Source organism: Anser anser, assembly GCF_964211835.1.
Source record: "Anser anser genome assembly, chromosome: 3".
In the NCBI taxonomy this organism is placed as follows: Eukaryota; Metazoa; Chordata; class Aves; order Anseriformes; family Anatidae; genus Anser; species Anser anser.
The window spans coordinates 101,372,188-101,396,966 of record NC_139722.1 but is presented as its reverse complement, the minus strand read 5'-3'; the positions used below and the strand labels follow the sequence as shown (position 1 = coordinate 101,396,966).

General features: G+C 35.0%; 1 protein-coding gene across 2 annotated transcripts in view; it reads right to left on the bottom strand.

The window, feature by feature from the left end:
* Positions 1-24,779, bottom strand: part of GPATCH2 (G-patch domain containing 2) — a 123,215-nt gene that overhangs the window by 21,497 nt on the left and 76,939 nt on the right. For both annotated transcript variants that reach the window (XM_083828866.1, XM_083828867.1), the window contains exons 6-8: positions 18,344-18,408; positions 15,642-15,681; positions 12,465-12,535 (exon numbers count right to left, since the gene is read on the bottom strand). In XM_083828866.1, the coding sequence (XP_083684992.1) occupies positions 12,465-12,535; positions 15,642-15,681; positions 18,344-18,408 (176 nt within the window). The remainder of the gene's footprint in view (positions 1-12,464; positions 12,536-15,641; positions 15,682-18,343; positions 18,409-24,779) is intronic.

The window sequence follows — 24,779 nt, the reverse complement described above, 5'->3', positions numbered from 1 at the left end:
AGTCTTAAAATACAGCTAAGTAATAGATATGAATATAGGTATCACTGAAGAGAGAATGCAGTGAGGACCATGACTCACTTTAAGCTTGAAATGGTTCTTATAAACAGAAATTGAGCAGGGAATATGTGAAGCAATGTTCATGTCAGCAGCTAAAAATTAAAAACAACAACAACAAAACAAAAAAACAGAATTCACAATTGCAAAAGATAAGAAAACCAATAAAACGATTAAAAATGAAGTGTGTTGCACAACTCAACTTTACAAAACTAAAGCATAATCTGAGCGAATCTCCAAATACTCAAGTATCTTCAGCATGAAAATAACACTGAAAAGGATCTCAAATTCTTACACAGAATGGACCTGTAGCACAGACTCTCATTTATTACATAGCTTAAAATGCAGACACTGCTGTATGTCGTGGCCAGTGGAAGCACATGTATTGGCACTGCTTAAATAGAACTTGGATGCATTTTTAACTCTTACTCATTTTTAACTCTTTAACTCAAGACCACCCAAGTCCATAGAACAGTTTATCATCAGTTTGGAGGTAAATACAATTTAAAAACTACTATGTATGTTTTACTAAATGTCCAATCACACTACTAGCTAATTAGATATGTTGAGCAAAAACTTCTACACTTCCTTTTGACTAAGTCTCCAGAAGTATGAACCAAAAGTTACCACTCACCTTCCTGCACTGTCAAATATACAAACTAGGCAATCGGTGTTGTAAATCTGTGAAGATGATGCTGTATTACCCTAAGATTAACCAATAATTCTAAGCTTTGCCACTGGCACGTACCTCAGTATAACCACGGAAATAACGCATGATGATTTCATAATATAACACTGAAATAAGAAAGGCACATTTGCTTTTGAGAAAAAGAATATGAAAAACAATGGTGAGGGAAATTTATAAGGGTAGATTTACTCATAAGTCTTGAATCTCCTCTTTCCCATGTAGAACACAGCTTGGTCAAAATGTGAGCACAGCCCCTGGTCTCCATGTGAATGCTCAGAGAACAGTAACCCTGTAGTAACATGTGCCCCATGAGCAATTACATGGATGGAGCGCTCCTTGTCTGTACTGAAGATGGTACCTACATCCCACAGTGCATGTGCAATCCAAGTAGATGTGCAGGACAGTACTGTGAGGTCATTTCCATGGATTAAATGACAACTAATAAGAATGAACAATATAATGTTCATTCAACAATGAAGCTTAGGACTCCAGATCTTAGTGTAATGATACACAGCAATCTTGAAAAACAGTCCAGTAATGTTTTGTTAAAAGTATTTGAGATAAATGTCACTCAGTACAAATTTACCTCACTTAAGGTCAAACCAACATCTGAAATCTATTTTGTTGTTTATCATAGAAACACCATATGCATGAATGCCTGCTGGCATTCTGGGCACAATGTATTAAGTGCCAGAATGGTCACCACAGTCTACACTAAAGCTACCATGACAGCTGTGTTCTTGGTGAACAATTCTTCAGTTAATCTATCTTCCAGAAAAAATACATTTGGTAATGGGATGGCTGAGATCATATGCTCCGAGTATACCCGAGGTCTATCCTCTACCTCCATTATACTGTTCCTGTGCATTAGAAGGATTTCACGGCTTTTATGGAACTTGAAAAATCTGTATTGATTATATTCAGCACCAGGAAACAGATTCCTGGAAATCAGAAACTTAAATATCTCCCATTTGCTTGAGTTTGTTTTTAATATGTAACATCGTTCACAAATTTATACACATTCCCTTAAGCTAACTTCCTGGAGGTTGTAGAAAGAACACCCCTCCCTCTCTACTTCTCTCTTGGCTAGGAGCAGTAGACCAATACTGCTGCAAATTAGTCTTGTCTGCAAAATATGTTAAAAGTTTTTACAGAAACTTTATTCAGTGCTAAAGAATTGGCAAAATAACAATGAAATAAACATAATTTGCAGCATAAACATTAATTTTTAATGGTTATGAAGATGAATATGGATTTCTTCTTGATATCACTTTCTCAGACACCATTCACGTGAAATCAGTGCCACGCTTGATTCCTCTACTTCCTTTACAAACACTGAACGTTTCTTCAAACTTGTCTAAAGAATGATATCATCTATAGAACAGATTGCAGCATCTGCCTCCACAAGTGTGAAAAATATTACATTAACTACAAGAGCTATGCACTGTATTTTCCTTTCACTAAATTTTAAACAGATGTGATAAAACAATGCAACTCTGTCAAACTCTTTTCATACTAAGCCAATCTGTTCACAACATAACTTTAAACATAAGGGTGACATACCTGTTTTATGGAAAGTCCTAGTGCAACCCTATTATGAATGAGCAAAATACAATTTCCTTCTGCCCTCATAAGATTATCTCATCACCAAATACTGTATCCTAATATCTTCCTTTGTGCTATCTTTTTCAGCATTTCTAAGTGTCATACAAGTAGTCATACAAGTTGTCCAAAATTTATCTAACTCTGCAAGCCTACACAGACATAGCAAACACAATGGAAAATAAAAATTTACACCACTACAAATGTTGTGACACCTAATCTCAAGTCACTTGTACTTTGTGAATCAAGAGTCTCTAAAATTTTGTTCTCTATTAGAGGCCTACTGCCCTCAGAAAGGATAATGCATTGTTTTTTCTTGTTTCTAATTAGTAATTTAAGCATATGTTCAGCATTTAACTCTAAATGTTTGCCTTTTCCCCAAGCTCTAAGACAGCTGTCCAAGATGTGAATGCCAGAAAACATTTAAATATCAACATCTGTTGAATTATGTTAATTTAGTGTAATATAATTGGGCATGAGTTGGAATTGATCAAAAGTATATGAATTACACAAAGGCAAATCCAAACCAGTATCTTGGTGTACGAACAAGTCACCAAGGCACACTGAGGAAATAAAATCAAAAAATCCACTTCTGTTAAAAATTAAATAGCTAAAACTACAGCTTTCTTCAACAGATCACATGATTTCACATTTTCAAGAGAGGAAACGAATATTTATATCAGAATATTTCAAAATATTTATGACAGGACGTTCCAGTATTATTTTGAATTGAAGAACCCCTGATAAAAAAAATAGTAATGCTGACATTTGTGTAATTAGGAAAATGTAGTTAGGAAACAGGTTGTGGTAATATAATACCATTCTGTAACAGGGCAATATTGTTCTACAAATTCTAAAGCAAACATGGTTTTGTTCTCTCTTCATCTTGTGACAACGTTGTTAATATCCAAAAGATATGGGTCCTGATCTATCTCTGAAATGACTTGGAAAACATCTTTTTGACTTGAGCAACAACCATGGCTTTGAACAGATACTTCCACAGAAGGACTAGATAACTTACTCAGCTACATTGTCTATTCCAGGTATTTCTGAATACATATTTGTTTACTAAGTATGACATTCACTAAATATAGTCAGTACAGGACAAATGTATGTTGCTGAAAAGACTTGCAAAACATGTCTTACCTACAGTTCTGGATTATATTCATATAGTGTTAAGTTAAAACATTGCAACCATTAGTACCACATTCAAAAATCTCTTTTAGAGCAGGTAGAGAACATGAAGTGACAGTGTAAAAATCCATCACAAATATCTAATATAATAACTTAAAAATGGAACAAGGGAAATATATGGTTGAAAGCACTCAACTTTTATGCCAATTTCCTTCTTTGCCTCTGTGTGGAACAGGTGAGCAAGCATGGACAACTGGATTGCATTTGGTCCACTGCGAGAGACCAGTAATTCAATTCATGCAAGTAAAAACCAGCACAACGTAATGATGTTCAGTTGGCCATTCAGACCTAGATCTAGACCAGTGATCCAGAAGCTTTTTGTCATATTACAAACAATACAGTTGGTTGTTAACCTACTACCTTTCAACTGGTTCCAAGAAAACAACTCTAAAGCTGAACCCCAGCTTCATTCTCCTCAGTTCTTCTACTTCCATATTTTTAATACTATGCTTGACAAACAACTCTTTAAACAATCTGATTGTCTGGCCAAGATAGCTCTTATAAATCTGACAATATTATGATAAACAAATATATGATTGTGTGCACGGAGAGAGGAGGGGAAAAAACAAAAGACAACAAAAGCTGACACTGAACATTAAGCTAATTATGCTTCCTAACACTCTGTACCCACTCAGCTTAGCAACTGTCATGAAACCCCACCAAGTATAAGGGGTCTGCATGTGTAGGAGCAAATGCAAAATCTGGCTTTCTAATAACAAAGAAGAGGAGGTAGAAGAAAGTTAGCAACATTGACTTATCTCCTCCTGCTCTGTATTAATTGGTGGTATTAACACTTCTGGGAAAAAAAAAATAAAAATCAAGTAACAGAAGCCTTAGCAACACAAAATCCAAAAATCAGTGTGCTGAATACCATCTATTTCTTCCTTTTGGCTACAACAGTTACTGAACAACAGTTTCCAGATAGGCTGAAATGTATTGTTAAAATAAATGATCAGTTTCAAAATATCAAAGAAAATAAACATGGAAATTCTATAAAATATGAAACAAGCTAATTATATTTTCTTCACCACTCCTTCTCTCCTTAGTTAAAACCCCAGTCTGAACAGAAGTCAGTATGCCTGCACCTGTTGCTCAGAATTTGAATCAGCGTGCACCAGTGGCTGCTGCTTTATGTATATGAGATCCAGGGATCCCTCCAAGATCAACAGAAACTCGATGTAAAACTTACACAGTTTAATTTACAGTAAGAACAGAAAGATGCAATCCCACCCTTCCTTAATGCATGGCTATTTATCTTTACATTAGTGGTATACAGCTTTCGTGTGCCTGTATGGGTAATCAGAGAGGATCCACATTTTTGGATCATCCTAGTAGAAATCATTTTCCCAGCATGAGTCGTTCTATGACTGCATGTATGTTCATGTGGGGACAAATGAGTGCTGGAAAAACAGAACACAAAATGGCCTCTTTTGATTGCAATGTTGCTTAACAACAGACTAAACAGTTTGCAGAACTACAGCACAAGTTCCTGTGCATTGCTCCTGCACTGACCTTAAATAGCAGGAAGGGTCTTAGCTCTTCTGAAGCCCAAATGAACTTTATCCATATGCCATTAGCATTTTAACAGGTGAACTGAGACAAGTAAAGCTTGAGTTTTGGAGCACAAACTGAAGCAAGTTGCACAAACAAAAAAACAACAACAAAAAAAACCACACAGGTGTGAGAAACAAGCATATCTTGCTGAAATTCAGGTATCTGAAAGTTAGAAATTTGCTGTCAATTCATCCAGGGCAAAATTCAATCCAGACTGTACATAAGGAAGATCCAGAGGTACAGCATTTCTGGAGGTTCACTCTTTCTATTTTTTTTAATTTTTATTTTTTAATCGGGACTAATTGACTTACTGTTAGTTCATACATTCATGTATATTTGCAATTCAATTTTAAATAAAAAAATAAATACCATTTAGAAGCCTATTTATGTACAATATTATAAAGTATATTAGCTTTTAGTATAGTAACAATGAAATTCTGCTTGTAGTTTTGTAGTTAAAATTCAGTTCTGCATTACAGATGCAATGAAACCACTCAGAGCACATGAAAGAACATACTTTTAAAAACAGAGTATGGTCTCTTCAAATCTTCTGCTACTTCTGGAAATGTTCTCATAGGGGCTGAGTTAAAATGGTATGATACTTTTAAGACAACTACTGATTAATGTCAATTATATTAACTGATATTTTAAATCTATCCATGAACCAATAAAGAAATATTTCCGTACAATTAAATCTCTCCAAAGCACCACATACTGACTACATTTTGAAATAGCAATCAAACTGCTCTCTCCCTTGTCCACAAAGGAAAGTCTTTTCACAACCTTAAAAAAAATAAGGCCATAGTGCAGAAAACTCGAAGAGGAATCGCCCTCTTCCAAAATGGCACTGTCTCTTCTCAAAGAGGAAACTGACAGAATAACATTGTCCCTGAGGGTGACGGCAAGGGAAGAAAGCAATGTGTCCTCAAACATTCACATAATTTAATCTGGAACTGCAAATACTATTAAACATGAATCATAACTGTAGAGTTACTGCTTCATGGCACTCCAAAGAGGAGATAAAACTGCTTAGTAGTTAATTTCTAATGATGTAAACACATTTGGATTTTAATGTTGTATCTGAATCTCCTGCATTATTAGCTTTGGGGTTACAAGATATTAACTCACTACCTTTAATAGTTGTACATTTAAATTAAAAGGCATGTTTAAATATTACCTTTTAAAGTATTTTTGTTGGGAATATGTTCATGTGATAGCAAAAGTGAATCACCTAATAAAACAGCTATGCATTCCTTAGTTTTATTATAATGTAACTATGTGCACTTCTTCATGTTTAATTTAAAATAATAGTAATAAAAAAAAAAACTGGCTGAATTTACCTCCTCTGGTATTGTAATTTCATTCCACAAAAGCCACATTAAACAATTACAGTTCTTGTAATTAACCAGTAGTCTAATGTACAGTTTTCTTATTCCAATCTATTAACAGCTGCTCAAAAAATGTAGTAATTAATGGTTTCATTTAATTTTGGCAAACCTGCACCACGACAAATAGTTTTGTATCTGCTGCAAATTAGGACTCTTTCCCAAACAACAGATGACACGGTGGGAAAGAGGGAGCAGACAGAATCCTTGCACATCTTTGTCTCTTTAGAAGATCAAATAAAGAGCAGCTGTAATACTATTTGTCACATCTGTTTAAAAACATACTGTATCTACATCATCAGATGAAAATGAACAAGTGCTATACAAATGTACAAATAAGGGTTTCCCTTCCAAACTGGGGAAGGCTGAAATTCATATTTTTAACCAGAGCAATAATACGCTTTTGAAAAGCTCTCATCAGCTCTCTTGTTCTTGTTATTTTTCTTCTAGGTACTTTCTTTAAGAGAATACTGTTAGTCATAAAAAGTAAAAATCACAAACATATGTTCTTGAGAGACATCATCTTTTACAAGACACATAATTAGACTGGATCGAGAACAACTAAGAAAAGGAGGTAAGCAGTTGCAGAAAACCTGTGGAAGTCATAATTAACATTCTGTTTAATTGACACTTATCACTATTTGGTAGCATCAGACATTTCCTTTACATAACACTTCTTGAACTACTTCAGTCTTCTTTCCAGAAGGTCTCTCACATGCACAAAGACCTGTATTTCAGCCTGGGCTGTTCACTATGGCAAGAGCAGGCTTCAAGGAATTCTCGCCATCTCAGAAAAGAACCACAACAAGTGACCGTTGGAAGAATGGCTCGCCTTCCTCCTTGCACATTATAGTAATTGCTCAGTAGGTGCCTCTGTTGATTTTTAAATAAATATTAAGGTTCCACCTCACGTTATGGTTTACTTTGCAGCTATAAGAAGTAGTTTATCCTGAGTTGCCACTACATTGATAAAATTGTTAGCACAGCATCAGCTACTTAGTTTAAACTTAACTTGTATAATTCTACACCACCTCCAAATCACTTTTGCGAGTATGACTTAGCTTACTTTCAAGCCAGGACTGAGCTATGTAAGAATTACAAATAGCTTTTTGCCTTTTAAAGATCATTGAGGGAACATTTGAGTGTGGAAAGCCAACATGGAATTATCAAGATATGACCAAAAAACTGGCAAACAGCAAAAGTTTGGGCAGTATTTTCTTCTCATTCTTTCTCCAATCATGTGTGTGTCATAAATTCTACTTACAGTACAATAAGAAAAAAAAGTAGGTAGATAAAGTAATTAGCAATACCTAACAGGTACAGACTGCAAAAAGAAATAAGGAACAAGACCATTATGTACAATAAAGGAAATAATTGTACAATTGTACAGGTTTAACTTACTCAGTAGTCTGCTGTTTTCCCAATCTGAAATGTTTCTAGATTATAGCAAAAAATAACTAGTTATGGCATTGACTGTATAACCAAAGGCAAAGTATTAAGTTGCTTAAGTACTCTGGTTAGTCTGTCAAGTGAGAATAAAAGTACTTCCTAACTTTATAGGGATATTTTGAAGACAAATACATAAAAACTTAAGAGACACACAGACAACTGTGTGACAGAGGTCCTCTAACTCCTTAGCAGGATGATCACATGCTCAATGTAACGATGCTATAGCAGCTTAGCAAAATATGGTTGAACTCTGTCTCCACAGCTGACCAAACGCATGTTCTTAGCCCTGGGGAATCTTCCTTTAGGTAGAACTCATTTTTATAAAATTTTACAAAGGTGACTTAAGAAAATGTGTTTCTCCTCATGATGGGAGCATGCAAACAATGAGCACATGATCTGCTGTGGCAGTTCAGCTGCCAAGCAACATGTTGTTAACTCACCATAACTCAATCATGTTCAATTGTTTGCCCACAGCCTCGGGCTACAGACAGACATTTGGTCTGCTAACAACTGCGCCAGATGAAGACATTACTATCCCAAGCTATTTGTTATCACACATCTGCTGGAGATTATCATCTCCACAGCTCTGCCGGAGGAAGAAATCATGTGAGCATTCCCTAATATGGTTTGTACAAAACCAGCCAATTTAATTTAAATAGGTGAATTGAGCTTACCAGGCTGGTTTTGCCCAAAGCACATTAAAAAATGCAGACAAAAAAACTTTACTGGCAAAAGAGTAGAGGATGAAAACAAGCAGAATTAAGAGAATTAGCACCTTCAAGCAGTGCAGCAGGCTATAGGAGGGGACTGTTCCTGTCCTAATGCAAAGAGATAATTTAAACAGCGAACTTTTTCAAGGCTTTGTAGAAGGAAAAAACAGCTTTAAACCAGTAATATGTAGCACTGTGTATAGAATTTAACTAATCAATGGCAAAAGTACTTGTAGATTAAAACTTATTTGTAAAGGTATCATAAATAGATATGTATTTTATAATGTGTCAAATACAGAAGATCACATGTTGAATTGTATCAGCATCATATAATCTAACCAGGTTCTAAGTTTTGTGGTGCAGGACTGTCCCTCCTTAACATTTTGTTCATCAGTAGCCTTATCAGCAGTTCTCAACAATCAAGTTATCATTCCAGTAATAAATCTTGGTATTAATTTGCATAGGATTGGCTCATAATTATTAATTTTCACAGAAGAAACCTAATACAAGCAACCCAGTATGGTAAATCTTACTCAGAAAGTATTCAGCGTTGCTCCATTATAAAGAGGCAGCTGCAGACCACTGCAATGTTTAGAACTCCACACCTTTCTGATGTATTTACAGAATAAATTATTCCACAAGTCACTGATCTAACATAATGTAGGTATTTACATATTGTCTACATGCTGAGACAAGAACTGTGTTCACTCATCCAAAAGGGGTAAAAAAAAATAAAAAAATCAAGGCAAGCATAAAAACACACATATACATATGAAAAAAAAGAGATGATGTCTTTCAGAACAGGAAAAGAAAAGATACAGTCCCTCCACTAGAAATACAGTTATGTGACAACTATTTAAATAAATAGCCAGAGAAATTCAGTCCTGCAGTAGGAGAATCAGATTAAACTATATTCTGGGTAAGTATAATCATTCTACAGAATTTCCAATACTTATCCCACTGCTGTTATCCTATCACCACATTTACCAGTAGAAAAGCAAGACATATAAGGTCACAGCCACTACTACTTCTCTGCCTCTTTTTAAAGAGGTTACTCATCTCAGTGCAACTACTGTAATAGTTTAAAACATCAACTAATCTAGAGTCAATTTTAGAATGCTTCAGACCTTCAGGTGTGAGTAAACAATCGCATTCAGCAAAAGATTTAACTGCATATGAATACAGAACAATGCAATCGTGAAAGATTTGCGGCAAGGTTATTTAATTCGGAAGGAAGCGAAAATTTGCTCTAGTGTGACCTTGTGACACTTGATTGGTATCATCGTAGTTCAGTGGTTTTCAAAGTATTTGGACACAGGCAAATTCTTAATGACAGATTTCCATTTTAAGATTCTGTACACAACAATGGAAATGCTTACTTGCAACTAAGGTGGAGCTCACCATTTTATTAACTGTGAACAATATTTGCTATTAAAACAGTAACTTCTGTTAGGTACTTCATTATGCAAAAATATTTTCTTTCTCTGTCTAGACTGGTGAAACTAAGATTAACCCTTATGGTACAAGTGACAGCTTAAAATTAAGTTTTAACACAAACAACCTTGAACATTAACCACAGATAAATCTTAATGTCACTTAATGTTAAGAATTTAATTTATAAGTAAAGAAATACCAGAGAAACTGTCTTGAATTGAGTGGGGATAGGTACTATGAACACATGAGGATATAAAGTATGTATTTGTCATGTGATGTTCCGATACATCTGAAACTCAATCTCTTCTTTGGTCAGAACAGCTTTTGATAAAAAGTGAAATATTAGGTTAACGAACATCTAAATTGTAGGAAGAAGGTAGTCACTAGAAATGTTATTGGCCTGACAGAAAATACGGTTGCACGTGATGCAAATTAAATTCTTATTTTCAGTAGTTGAACTGTTGAAAGTGTGTTAAAATTTGTTCAATATACATCTTATAAATAATTACCTGATATTCAAAGATAGCAGTCAGACTGTAAAAAATACCATTGCCATAAAAGCCTGAGAACTACTCTTTAAAGTCATTCCCAAGAGCTGACAAAGTTTCTATGGTAGGCAGAGAAAATGATGCTTTTCTGCAAAAACACAAATAATTATTGTGAAATAACCTGATGACAACCCAGAGGAAAATACCTTTGAAAATAGAGATGATGGTGCCAGGATAAGTGAGCAGATGACCTTGCTTTTTTTTAAACATACTATCATATTATAAAATACTGTGGTGTTATGTATATTGTAATAATGGTTTATGTAAGTCTTAGTTTAAGAATACTACAGATATTTTACGGAAAACAACAGTCTTCAGTCTTGGATTTGCTTAAAATCTTTTTGCTTTTTGTGCTACCCTGACAGATATTTATCTGGATAGCAGTCTACTAACCTGCTGATGATTTGGACATGAAGGGAGGGTGAAGATCATTCCAAGCATTTAATGCCATTTAAAAAAATATCTCTATTCTAACTGCTTTTGAAGGTACCAATCACTTTGCAAGAGCTTCAATGGCCAGAAAAACAAACAAACAAACAAACAAACAAACAAAAACATACAGGAGTTATGATTTTGAATGCCTCAGACACTGTTCCACAGTGCTCTGGCATAAATAACAGTGACCCTTAAAAGACTTTAAACATAACATGCTTCTTAATGCTCACTTTATATCCACTATCTCAATTTTGTGTAAACAGCTTGATAGTAAGTGTGTATTTACAGTGAAAATTCTTATCTAAAGGGGACTACCAATATTCCGAACAAAAATACAATGTGACAAAGTGCTTCCCAGAAAATGTATGCAAAACGTTTCAAATTTTTTTTTCTTAAGAGACATAGCATTTATTTCTGAAGATGAATGACCAGCACTTGCAAAAACAACACTTTAAAGTGTGTAACCAGAAGTAGTATACAATGAAATAGATTCATACTTATTACGCATAGTTTTGAAGGCACCATTGATCTAACTTTCCGGCTATTCATCAAAGCAATTATTTAATCATATGAAAAACTAATTTCACTATGACCACATATATACTAAAAGGCAAATGCTTGAAAGACAAGTTCATAGTCTCACTCAAAACCGTAGTATTTTATTATAAAACAAATCTGTTATAGTTTTTCAAAACAAGTCATTTGGTATCATGACATCAGGTTTACACAACAACATAAAAATTGTGTAAGGTACTATGCATGGCAAGGGGAACATTTTCATAATTTCTCATTTTTTGAAAATAGAGTTAAAATAGTATTTGGCAGAATAAATTCAGCAGGTAACATACAAAAAAAAAAAAACCACAAAAACATCTATGAACAGACTCCTAGACTACTGCCTACCAGTTCAGCGTTTAACTTCTTTGTTTTTTTAAGGGGAGGAAGCAAGCTGGAAGATATACTAGATTTGTTTCAATAAGTCTTCACAATGAGATTTTTGTTGTCAAAACATCATATAAGAACAATTCAAGTGTTACAGTATTTGACTTATCTTCTTGATATCAAAAGCATGCATGCATAATGGTAATTTCATATATTTTCAACACTTAACTTACATGCCAGAAGCACAAAACTTGTTTTGGTATCCATTTAATTCTGATGTTTACTAAAGAGATTGAGTTTAACAAGTATAACTGGATAAAGATTCAAGTAAAGTCTAATATACATATATATATGTATGTAATACAAAGATTATGCTATATAACTGAGATTGTTTAAAGTAAATAACAAGAGCAAAAGGAAAATTGAGAATACCCCAAAAGAATGATGTCTTTTCTACTACAAAAATTTGAGAGTTAATAAATTAACAACTGCAAAAACAGTTTTAATGAGAGCTGCAACATTAACTTACCTGCTAGCTGTTTTTACAGAGCTGTTCTTCTTGTGTCCTCTGTCCGATCGGTTGTCTCTCAAGAGTTGAAGCTATTCAAAAAATGTTCAGAACATTTTCATAAACAATGCCTCTATTTACTTTTCAGAAATGTTACCCTGACAATGCCACTCTTTCCTGTCTTTTGAGTAATCTTTCAATAATGGTTTTACTCTAGACTCTAAAAGTGATAGAAACCTAATAAAATTTTACAGTAGTAACTAAGATTGCAAGATACATCCACAAATATCTACCAATTACAAATTACTAAATACTTGAAAATGAAAACCATTAAGCATTCTAAAAGCACATTAGAAGCCCATTCACAATGTCACATTTAACTTATGTGAAAAATTTTATAATTTTCACACTCAAATTTTCAAAATAAAAAGTGTTGGGGAATACTTAAAAAATATTGAGGTTGGTGTTTGTATCTAAGCAATTATGAAACAGTTGTAAACTCTTCTAAGCCTCAGGAGCTTTTACAATTTGAAAGCTGCAGAAGCAACAGAAGCACATTATTAAAATTTTCCACGATAGTAGTGAAGCAGGGATAATGAAGAAGCCACTTAATTATAATACTGACTAAACTTCTGGAACAATCTTTGATTTACTCCTTTTTAGATAAATAAAAGAAGACTTTTCATTCAGAGTATCTCCAATACTCAGAAGTCTATTTCCAGCATTGTGACATTTGTCAAGATGGGTAAAGTGGCAGTAACAGCAAAAAAGGCAAAAAGTTGCAGCAGAGAAATCATATTAATCATATATTGAATAAAGTATGAAATAAAATATTATTTCAAAACAGACTGCAGATAAATGGATCTAATATCCAAAGAAACACATTTAAAAGTCCATTAGAAACTAGGAAGTTATGAACTTTATGAGTTGGCCAACCATATCTTAATCTTGTGCATGGGTACGAACTCCAAAAAAATTACACCTATTTAAAAATTACGCTTGATTAATTTTTTTCACAACTTTTTACAGCTTGCTTGTTGCATAGGGAGCGCTCCTTGTCATTTCAGCTATTCAAATTTTATGATGCAGTAAACTAGTACACTCTTATTTTTAAAGGCAAAGGACATATAAAGACACTTTATTTTGATACATTATTGCAAAATACTTTTTTCATTTTCTTAAGAGTCAACAAATCAGGGCAATTGCAGTTCGTATTTAAATGTAGCCACACGTTTTACCAGTATGACTATCATACAGTGTATGTCTGTCTCATGATGAGGCTAAGGAGAACAGTTTTATTATTATCAGCACTCTCTGGTAAGTAAATTGCAATTATGGCATGTAAAAATACAGATCACCTGCCAGATGTTAACAACTTGTGTGCAAATGTAATAATTTTAATTTCAGAAATAAATTTAAATAGAAAGTATTAAACATATACGGTATGGATCTTCACAACTTTAGTGAGAATTCTGTAGGCTGTCAAAATTATCATAATTACATTGCAACATCATTCTCATTTCTTTTACTGGTCTAAAAAAATTATGCACCAGTAGCACATACATGATTTGATGACTTAAGCTTTACTTCAGAATTCATGAAGTGAATTCAGTCTAAGTTATGAACAGAGTGAACCTAAGACAATCTCTGAAACCACATCTCTTAGGTAGTGCAAAATAAACTTGTAAAATTTAAAATTAAAGCAACTATTAACTGAGAAAAGATGATACTCTGTTAAGAGAAACAACCAATATGTTAGAAAACCCACTTAAAAACAAACAAACAAACAAACAAAAAACACACTCAAACTCATTTTAATCTAGTAAATTTGACTACTTATAGCATTTCAGGAATAGGATAAAGATACCCCAAGATGAAGCATGCTCATATTCAAAATGTTATTTTTACTGCATTTCTTTTACCAGGAAATATGTTCCAAAATGATGCCAGTTAAATGTGAATCACATAAGCTGACTGTTTAGATGTTAAATAAGTGTCAGTCAGCCTACTGCAACATGTCAGAAGTTCTCAAGTTACAGCTAAACTGTACTGTGTTTTTTTTTTTCCACTCTGACAGCTCTGAGCACGTAAAATAACTTTCAGAGATTTAGCTTTCGCTGGAGTTTAAAAGAAGAGTGGGGCATGGGAAAGTGAACATGCTGATTAAACTCTGACTTAGTGGAGTTATAAGTGTTCATGATGGATCATTCCAAGATGAACCTTTTAAAAGAGTTTATGCATCTTACTTCCTTTTGATGTTTCAAATTATTTAAATTTGTAAATGTACTACTGAATTGGCACAGATCTAATTAAATAAACTGTGTTATAACAACTTTTACCAACTGAAAAATGTACCACGGAACCACAGTCTTTGGTGCATTGCTGATATATTCAGTTACTTTTACTGGACATTTAATATTAGCTATAAAAACAGATTTATTTCCACAGTTTTAAGTTCTTAGACAATATATTCTGGTTGGACCTTACAACCATCCGTAAAGAAAGGTATTTCTCCATGTCTGAAAACAAGCTAAAGAATTAAGGTGTTATGTTACCGATCAAATATAAACATGCCTTCACATTCCTTTGAGCACATCACTAGTCTTGCGCCTCTTAGGGACTACACTGCAGAGGCTCAGGAAGCAAACCTGTAGCTTTTCCTCACACAGTATCTGCATAATGACACTCTGCTTGGCTAGATATTATGGAAATTTAACAGCTCCTTTTTGAGTGCTGTAGTCTTTTTAATCAATGAAATCTAGAAAAATGGAATTGAAGATCATCCTGTAGAAGCCTGCCCACTCTTGTCCCTGTTCTGTATTTCCTGATTTTGCGAGTCAAACATTTTGCTTTGCAGCGTTTTGAGAAACACAATATTTAGAGATATTTCAATTAACAAAATAAAGTTAAAAAAACAAACAAACAAACAATAAAACCAAATACAATAAGAGATTTTTCATTTAACCTGTCAAAACTCAAGGAAACAACTGCTATTAAGTTACTGATTCAAGATTTTTAATTACCTAAAGGTCTTTTTGAAATGCACCACTGTTAATAAATTTTCTTACAAGGAAATATGGAATTATACTTGTTTTGCTCATCATTTCTTAAAATATTAGCCTGCTACTTCTGGATTACAGTTAGTTAAATTCCTTAATACATCTCAAGTAAACTGTTTTTGATCAAAGCAGTTCTTACCTGGCTATGTTCCTTCCTAGCCCCAGGGCTAAACCAATGGCTGTGGAAGAAAAAGAAAAGACAGGTTTAACAATATAACTAACAAAGCACATGCTGTCATATGACCAGTCTGTGCGTGCTTTTGGGTATTTTATTGTCTGCCAGGAAAATACAGCCTTTGGCTATGCTTTATTTTAATGGGATATTTTTATTGAATGCTCAAAGTCTGTTACAGTTTTGAAAGAATGCACTACAAATGTCACTTCTGAGTAGCCACTGGCTTTATAGGTAATTATATTTTGTCAAAGAAGCTAAAATAATATATAAATGATTATATTTTAATATAGTATAATGCACATGCTATAAATAAAAATAATCCTATCTTTAATCCTGGTGTTGCTTTTTAATGATTATAGCTAGAAAGATTTTTATATACTGTGGACTATCTGGTAATTGTTGCATTACTTTACTAACTGGGGTCAGATTCTGTATCTGAAGTGACATTCAAAGTCAGTAGATTCAGTGGATTTATATCTACATATAATTGCACAATTTTAGCTATTAGCAGCCTCCTTTCACAGAGATGAAAATTTGGACCAAGGGGTTGATATGGAGGAACAAGAATTCACAACATGACTTTTTGACTTTTTCTTCAACAGAAGTAAAAGAATATTAATTTCGATTCGCATACAGACTGTGATCTCAAGAGCTGAATTAACATCTGTATGTACCTGTAGCAAGCATTATACAAACTCATGGGCAAATCTTGACACTTGCAAACTAAGAGGAGAAAGAAAAAAATTCAAAGAAAGGGGATCTGAAATTATATATAGTACCTATACATTACTCCTGTAAGTAAGCAACTGGTTTTGAGTAAAGGATAAAATAATTCCATCCATTATAATAATGCACAAAAAGACCATCACATTATCTGCAATTATGATTGTATGGCTCCTCTAAAAGTGTAAACAAAGTTTATAAGCTTAACCTGGGTCACACTTTTTTGTGAGTTGTTAAATAGAATACTACCATTTTTTTTCCCCACAACATACTAGAGAAGCTACCTAATGACACTAAAATGTTTAGTTTAACAAGTAAACTTTGAGAAGAAGCAAAGTTTATGGAATTGCCTGATCTAAATTACTGAGCTTTTTTTTTTTTTAATCACAAATCTGAAAGTCCTTTGCTGATCATCAGTCCACCCTCTCAATCCTGTATTGCAAGTACATCACCATACAAGAGCAGTTGTCCCTGAAACCTACATACTGCTAAATCCTTTTCCTACTTTTAAGATGATTAAAGAAAATAAGTGGGAAATGAAATCAGAATGACAGTATTAAAGTTGAAAGTATACTTTGAGATAAAAATAAGCATTAATATACTGGATATGAAACACGTTCATCAACTGCACTGAATAGTTCAACTTTCGTTGTAAAATAACAACTGAAAAAAAACAGAGATTTCACGCACACACAACTGCGAGTGGATGAAATAAAATAAAAAAAGTAACGTTTCTTAGTGACCCCCCAAAAAAGGTCACAGACATCCAGACAATATCTTAAGAAAGCTAATGAAGAGAATAATTATAATTGGTTACATCTAAAATCCTTGTAGCTGATTGTCAAAAGCAAATGTTCAAGGAGGAGCAGCAGACTGGGGTATGTGTAGAATCATCCTTCTTCACAAACACTCTGCCAGTTTTTGGTTAATCAGTGGATTACAGACTAAAAAATTAGTGCCACTTATTTCTACTGAAACTGCTGTGCTATATTTTTTCAATGTGGTTCACATTTAGACATTAAAAAAAACTTCATAAAGAGTAATAACCCCTGTAATGAGAGATGAATCTTTATGTCACACATCTTTATAATTTTGGCTATTCGCTTAAATTAGTGTTATTTATTTGTTTTAATAAAATGAACAAAAAGTGAAAACTATAAAATATTAGTTGAATTACTTGAGGGTAGAAATAACTTTTGAAATCACAACCTCTTTAGTCAACATGCACATTAGCAAGTTATGCTGTGTGTGTATCCCAAAATACATTATTTCCTAATCATCTGTGCCTGTGTTTTAGGTGTATGATTTGGAAAATATAGGAAACTTGCATCTTCTTACCACAATTAGACAAAAGAGATTGCCAAGAAGTAATGCTGCTAATGTTGTCAGCTAGACAGAATAACAGTTCACATTGATTGCACACTGGAGTGCCTAAATAAACTGAATGACATTCCCTATTTACATATTTCTGAATAACTAGTATCTTCTTGTGGAATTCATGATAACCTTCTTCCTCAAATGATATACCATGTTTAAGATTCAAGAATGTGAGGCTTTTTTTATTTTTTTTTTCATTTATTCAAGTCTGGCATTTCTGAAATCCTTTAATTTGGAGAAAAATAAAAGTAAGTCTTTTTAAACAACCCATTACATTTGATATCTAACTTATTTCAGAGCACTGAAGGGTGCTGCTTTTTAGAAGAGCATACAGTGAGCAGGTTAATAAAAACACATTTACAAAGCTCTGAACTTCATGTTTCATTAAGAAATATAAAATGAATTACAAAGGATTTTAAATATTATTAAATAAAGACCATTATGTACCTGAGCTGAGGATCCCTTATCACATTTGTACAGTTGTAGAATGTTGCTTTGGGAAAGTGGTACCACTGTAAATGCAAACAGTAATAAAAAGAGTTGTAAGTCCCATCACCAATACTCACTCATGGTGAAGAGAATCCTGGGACAAGTGAACGGTTTTCCTGCTACCACCTGGTCCTGGAGTTATCTAAAAGAGAAAAATAGGCAAAAAAAAAAAGTTGTCTTTGAATTACAGGGCAGCACATGAACATAGAGATTGTTTATTAAGGAATCACATTGCAAGTACTGAACACTGTATATCTAATGTACTGTCTCTATTTTGCAAATGCAATTAGCAATATCTGCTTTTTTTTTTTTTTAAAGTAAAATCTGAGTGCAAAAAGGTGCTGTGCAGGATTTACTTTAGGTCTTTTAAGTCTAATTCTGATCAGATGTCATACATTCACAGATGTCTAGGGCTTAAGGTACTTTTCAAAACTCCCGAAGCACTTACTCTCTGAAAAATGAAAGTTGCATGTTTTGAAAAATGATATTCAACATACTAACAAAACCACTCCCACATAGCCTTTGCATCCCCAACACAAAGATTTGAAACTATTTGATATAGAATAAAAAGCAAAGATAAAATGATTTTTACCACACTATACTGTAGTCCTTGTCTAGTCACCTATATACACTGAAACCAAAATAACATAATTTGTTCAATCTAAACATGATCTTAAGAATTCATGACAACACATGCAGACTTTTGCTGTAATGTGTAGATGATAATATTCTGGTATTATTCAAATATGCAAACAGCTTTATTTTTATAATCTGCTTAATAGAACTAATTTGTCTGCACATGTAGATAGGTAAAAGTAGGATTAGGGACCTCCTAACGAAACTCATGCTTGAAGAAACAGAGCAGAATTCCTGCTGGAAAGAATGCAGGAACAGATTTTCAGTTGCTTGGACATAGTTTTGTGTGCAGGAGATGACCAGAGGTGGGAAAGAAGTCAGACGTTCTGCCAGTTTTGAAAGAAGGCCACAAAAATTCAACAATAATACGTTTATATGGCTCAGACTTGCCAAAAGTACATAAGAAAAAGATTCACAGATAAAAACAGCCTACGCTTTATTAAAAGAACAATGCGTTCAACTTTTAAAGAAAAAAACAATCTCTACTCATCTAATCTTATGAAAAGCCAGGGCAGTTGCAGCTCCAAATCTGGAAAACTTTCAAAGAACACTTGCTAAAAAATTTAAAAGTGCCATGGCTTCAAAATATTTGATTAAATTCTGTTTCTTTGACCTTAAAAATGCTGTCACAAGGGGCCAAATCAAGGAACTCTCAAGTACTGTCACTTTTCTAGCTGGTGGTGATTCAAAAGAACTGGTAGCACCTTATTGCAAGCATATAAATCCCCAGTAGTGGAAATCAGGGCAACTACATAATTTTGTTGTCTTGAGGATTCTCTTGAGCACAGAACACATATGGGGGGGCAGCACCTAGTGCTTTACCAGCATTTGCAGTTTATTGTTTTACTAGACGGACTGAGGCTGAACATACCCATGTGGTAACAATAAATCGGTGACCAAAGTTTACGCAATGTTTACAACATTTTCATCTAATAATTAGAGCAAGAAACATGATTTCACTAAGACAGGCCTAAAAATACAATTAAGTAGTTTAATATGCAATTTCTGAATTTTAAGATTAATAACAAAACTGTTACTTTAACAATATAGGTAAACATGTAGCTCAGCTCTCAAGAGTTACATCCTGCATTAATCTCAAAATGAGGTTTTCATGCTATTCCAGTGGTATCCCTGGAATACAGTAATCCATTTTCTACACTATGGCTATAAGAAAAGCCGACTGTGCCTATGTCATGCTTTGTTAGAGGTTCATGATCACATTATCTCATGGTGGACCTGACACTTTTATTCAGTTTACAGTATGTTCTGTGTACAGGCAACTTATTTCCTTTGCCAGGGCTGCTGACAACCTTTTCCACACTATATTAATCTTGTTTACAGACTTTATCTCGGTACAAATATCAGAAAACTGAACTTTTTATCTCAGGGAGAAAATAAACAACATGTTGACAGAAGCAAAAGCTATTTTCTGGACTAAAATTGGTTGTTTACCTGCAGCCATACTTATGGAAACAAGTTTAAGTTTCCAGCTTACTCAAAATACATAATCTGAAATTTAATAAGCATTGAAATTCCCAGAAAAAGCACTTGATAAATTGCCAGTTTAAAAATAATATATAAAACACAAATACATTTTCCCACTAATTTATATGAGAATATGAACTTGTTTGGAATACAGTTACAACTGATCACAGAGCACACTGTTCAGGTTTTTCTTATATACCCTAGAAAGCTTCAATTACCAAGCAGCCACAGAATATTTATAAAATTAAGAGCATAGTGCACAAATACAGATCTTTAGATAAAACAGAATGCTGATTATTCTAATGTTCACAATATGTAATGCAAATCAATTCATATTTGCAAAACTGTCCTCTAGGGTGGGAAAACAAAATAAAACAAAAAACTATCAGTCATCTTGATCTGATAACTCACTATTAGAAAAATCTACTGTAAACTTCTGCTGAAGCTCCAAAGAACTGAGAACCATTTGCTCTGGAAAGAGGCAGCAGATTCAGGACACTTATGTCTAAACAAATACCTGCTCAACTGTACAGATTCTTCACTGATGTAGAAAAATTGCAGAGTTATCTAAAGTTGATTTAGAAGTCCCAGTGCACGAGAAGAAACCAGGAGTTAAAGTAATAGTTTTCCACTGAGTAACTAAGAATAAATACAGTTCAAGGTTTATAAAAGTGTTTTTTGTTTGTTTGTTTTGCAATTAAATTAATGTGTGCATGGGTCTGAGTGCATATGTGTATCTCAGGGAATCAGTTACTGTGATGGGAGACTGACCAATCAGCCCTGTTTTAAACTTCTTGGTAATGATCAATTCTTACACAGTATTAAATGTCTTCATTTCACACGTGGAACTGTTAGCTTTTAACACTCCCATGCTAAAGTAGCAGTGAGCACATAGTATTACAGTGCTGATGCTACATAGTTAGCACCAATAGCTACGGTACTTGGTGGCTCTTAGCCACAGGGGTCAAGTTGATAAGTATTGAGCCATCTGACAAGAGGAGCTGGAGATTAAATGGGCATGTCTTCCTCAAATTCTCATCAAATTCTCTTTGCTTATATTTGGTGATTTTATGCTATTGTTCCCTCCAAAAAAAGTGTGGGAGTGTGGTGGTTTTACTCGGGTGGGCGGCCAAGCTCCACCACAACCGCTCTCTCACTCCCCCTCCTCAAAGAGGAACGGGGAGAAAATACGATGAAAAGGGCTCAAGGGTTGAGATAAGGACGAGGAGATCGTGCAGTAATTATCGTGATGGGCAAAACAGACTCAGCGTAGGGAGATAGTAAGATCTATTGCTAATTACTAACAAGCTAGAGAAGTGAGGAACAAAGGAAAGAAACCAAAAGCACCTTCCACCCCCATTCACCCTCTTCCACCTCCTCCTCCTGAGTGGCACAGGGGAACGGGGGGATGGGGGGTTATGGTCAGTCTATAGCACTTCTTCTCTGCCACTCCTTCTCGGTCACCCTCGTCCCCTGTGCTGTGGGGTCCCTCCCACGGGATGCAGTCCTTGCCGAACTGATCCAGTGTGGGCTGCCCACAGGCAGCAGCTCTTCAAGAACTGCTCCAGATATGGATCCGTACCACGGGGTCCATCCCTCAGGAGCGAACTGCTCCAACCTGGATCCCCCACGGGCAGCAGCTCCTGCCAGGTCACCTGCTCCCGCGTGGTCTCCTCTCCACGGGCTACAGGTCCAGCCTAGAATCTGCTCCGGCAGGGGTCTTCCACAGGCCACAGTCTCCATCAGTGCAGGTCCACCTGCTCCACCGTGGTCTCCTCCACGGGCTGCAGCGTGGAACCCTGCTCCACCGTGGTACTCCATGGGCTGCAGGGGGACAGCCTGCTTCACCATGGTCCTCGCCACAGGCCGCAGGGGACTTCTGCTCCAGCGCCTGGAGCACCTCTCCCCCTCCTTCTTCACTGACCTTGGTGCTTGCAAGGCTGTTCCTCACTCCTCTCACTCTCCCAGCTGCTGTGTGACGCAATGTTTTTTTTTTTTTCCCTGTCTTAAATATGCTCTCACAGATGTGCAAATCAACATTGCTTATTGGCTCAGCTCTGGTCAGCAGTGGGACCCTTACCTAACATGGGGAAGCTTCTAGATTCTTCTCACAGAAGCCACCCCTATGGCCCCCTGCTACCAAAACCTTGCCACGTAAACCCACCACAGGGAGGGGGTTTTCTCTTGTTAATACTAGGTACCTTGCATTCTTTTGTCTTACTGGTCATCCTTATTTTGGTGGGTGTCCTTTGTGCTCATCTTCTTCTGTTGTTGGCAACTTTTTGTTATTGGATTCCTCCTATGTGCAAATATTCACGTTTCTTTACCCCTTTATGTGAATACTGATCACATAATTAAAGAATATGCTTATAAATTGTGTCTGCCCATGCCATTGTAGTGGCACAAAAGAGCTGCATACTGTTGTGACTTACACTGTTTTAGTACACCCACATGAAGGTTCAAGGCAAGCTAATAATAATTAAATCCTCTTTTGTAGGATTTATGTACGATCTATGCCCCTATTGCAGCCACAGTTTCATTGACTTGAAGGTATCTGCTTCTCTGCTTGGACAAACACATCAGCCATTGGCACTGACCTGACCTGAATTTCAACAAGTCACATTATAACATAGCTGGACATAATCGTACTCATAATGAAGCTTAGGTAGCTATAACTAATACAAAAAGTGGAAGTATTTCTAACTATTTACCCCAATTAAGAATAGAAGCTTTTCAAAAACTTACTAGATGTATCAAATGACTAGGAATGATATCATACAGGATGAGGAACAATACTGATCTTCAAAAGTACAAAGGAAATATCATGGGTCTTCACACAGCTCAACTGTACTGCAATCTGCACTGTGGCTCAGCTACACATTGTATATGAGACACTGTAATCAGCAGTTGGTATAACATGAATAAAACTTAAGGTCATCCTTGGAACTCACTCTCTTTTGGCTCCTAGTCCTTTTTACCATTGCTTGAGTAACAAGGGCAAGCATTGGCTACAGAGTTTACAGCGTCCCTGAAACATTGGCAGTCCAACTCAGAGCCACCCTACTCCTTCACAGTGCTTTCCAAAGAATGCTCAGCCTAGGAAATTATGGCCCATATGGATGGACACAATAACATGGAAAAATTTTAAAGAGTCTATAGCCAACTTCAGAAAGTTTTCAATATATAGCAAGCTTCAGAAGGGATATATGGAAGGATGGGGAGACTAAATGGATAAAGAAGGAAAAGAAAGAAGACTTCACTCAGCAGAAACAAGATTAAGTACAAAAGCTGTTGTTTTTAAGCGCTAAGAATATGGAAGAAAAGATACAGAATAGACAATGCAACTGCTTTCACCTATTTCAGGAAAGAACAAGATTATGGCAAAGCACAGAGAGGTCAGTCAGCCAAACTGTCCTTTCTTAGTCCAGTTTTATTCTCTCTAAACAAGGAAGAGGTTATTTGCCATGTACTGTTAAGTATTTTGAGAACTATGAAAAAATCATCTAATTTGAGATAGAATTGGCAGCAAGCTGCAGTTAAAAGCTGAAACTATTGAAGTTCTCCATTTTCAAAGTATGCATTTTTGTCAAACAAGAATGTTGTTTACAGTTTTAAAGAACATTTCGTTAAATCATCAAGTGAGGCTAGAAGGAAAGTTTATTTTGCCAATAATAAAATATACATTTATGTATAAAACTCTTTCCAAACAACGGAACTGGTTGCCTGGAGAGGGTGTGGAGCCTATGCTCCTGGATGTTTTCAAGACCAGCTTGGAAAAAGCCCTGGGCAACCTGGTCTGCCTCATAGTTGACACTGCTTTGAGCAGGAAGATGGAGTAAAATGACCTTCAGAAGTCCCTTCCAACCTGAATTATACTATGATATTAAAGGGTGGATTTTTATGTATCTATGTATGAGTTTATTTAGAAAAAAAAAAAGTACATACATATTGGGGTATGACTTCCTTCGAAAAACAAAGGTCATCAGATAGCATAACACTGTGTTACGTGTCTCATCTAAGCTTCAGTTTATGCCATAATAGTTGAAGTCTAGTGCCAAAGAAGCTCTTGCTATGCCCATGTACTCTTCGGCAAAAGCAGTAAAATTTCAGCAAAATTTCCCTGACCATTAGTTACACAGATAAGACAATCACTCTTCTATATAAAACAACTGGCCCTTTCCCTCCTCCCCTATAAATTAACTGCTATGATCAACTACAGACTAACATATATAAAACAAAAACAACACTTTTTTTTTTATTAAGCAAATCTTTTAATTCCAGAAGATAGTTCACATATTTACAGTATCTTTCTCTAAAAATGCTATTTTTATTAACACAATTTGAAAAGTTTAAAAATAAATCCAGTTTTCTAAGGCAGGAGTTTCTGCAAAA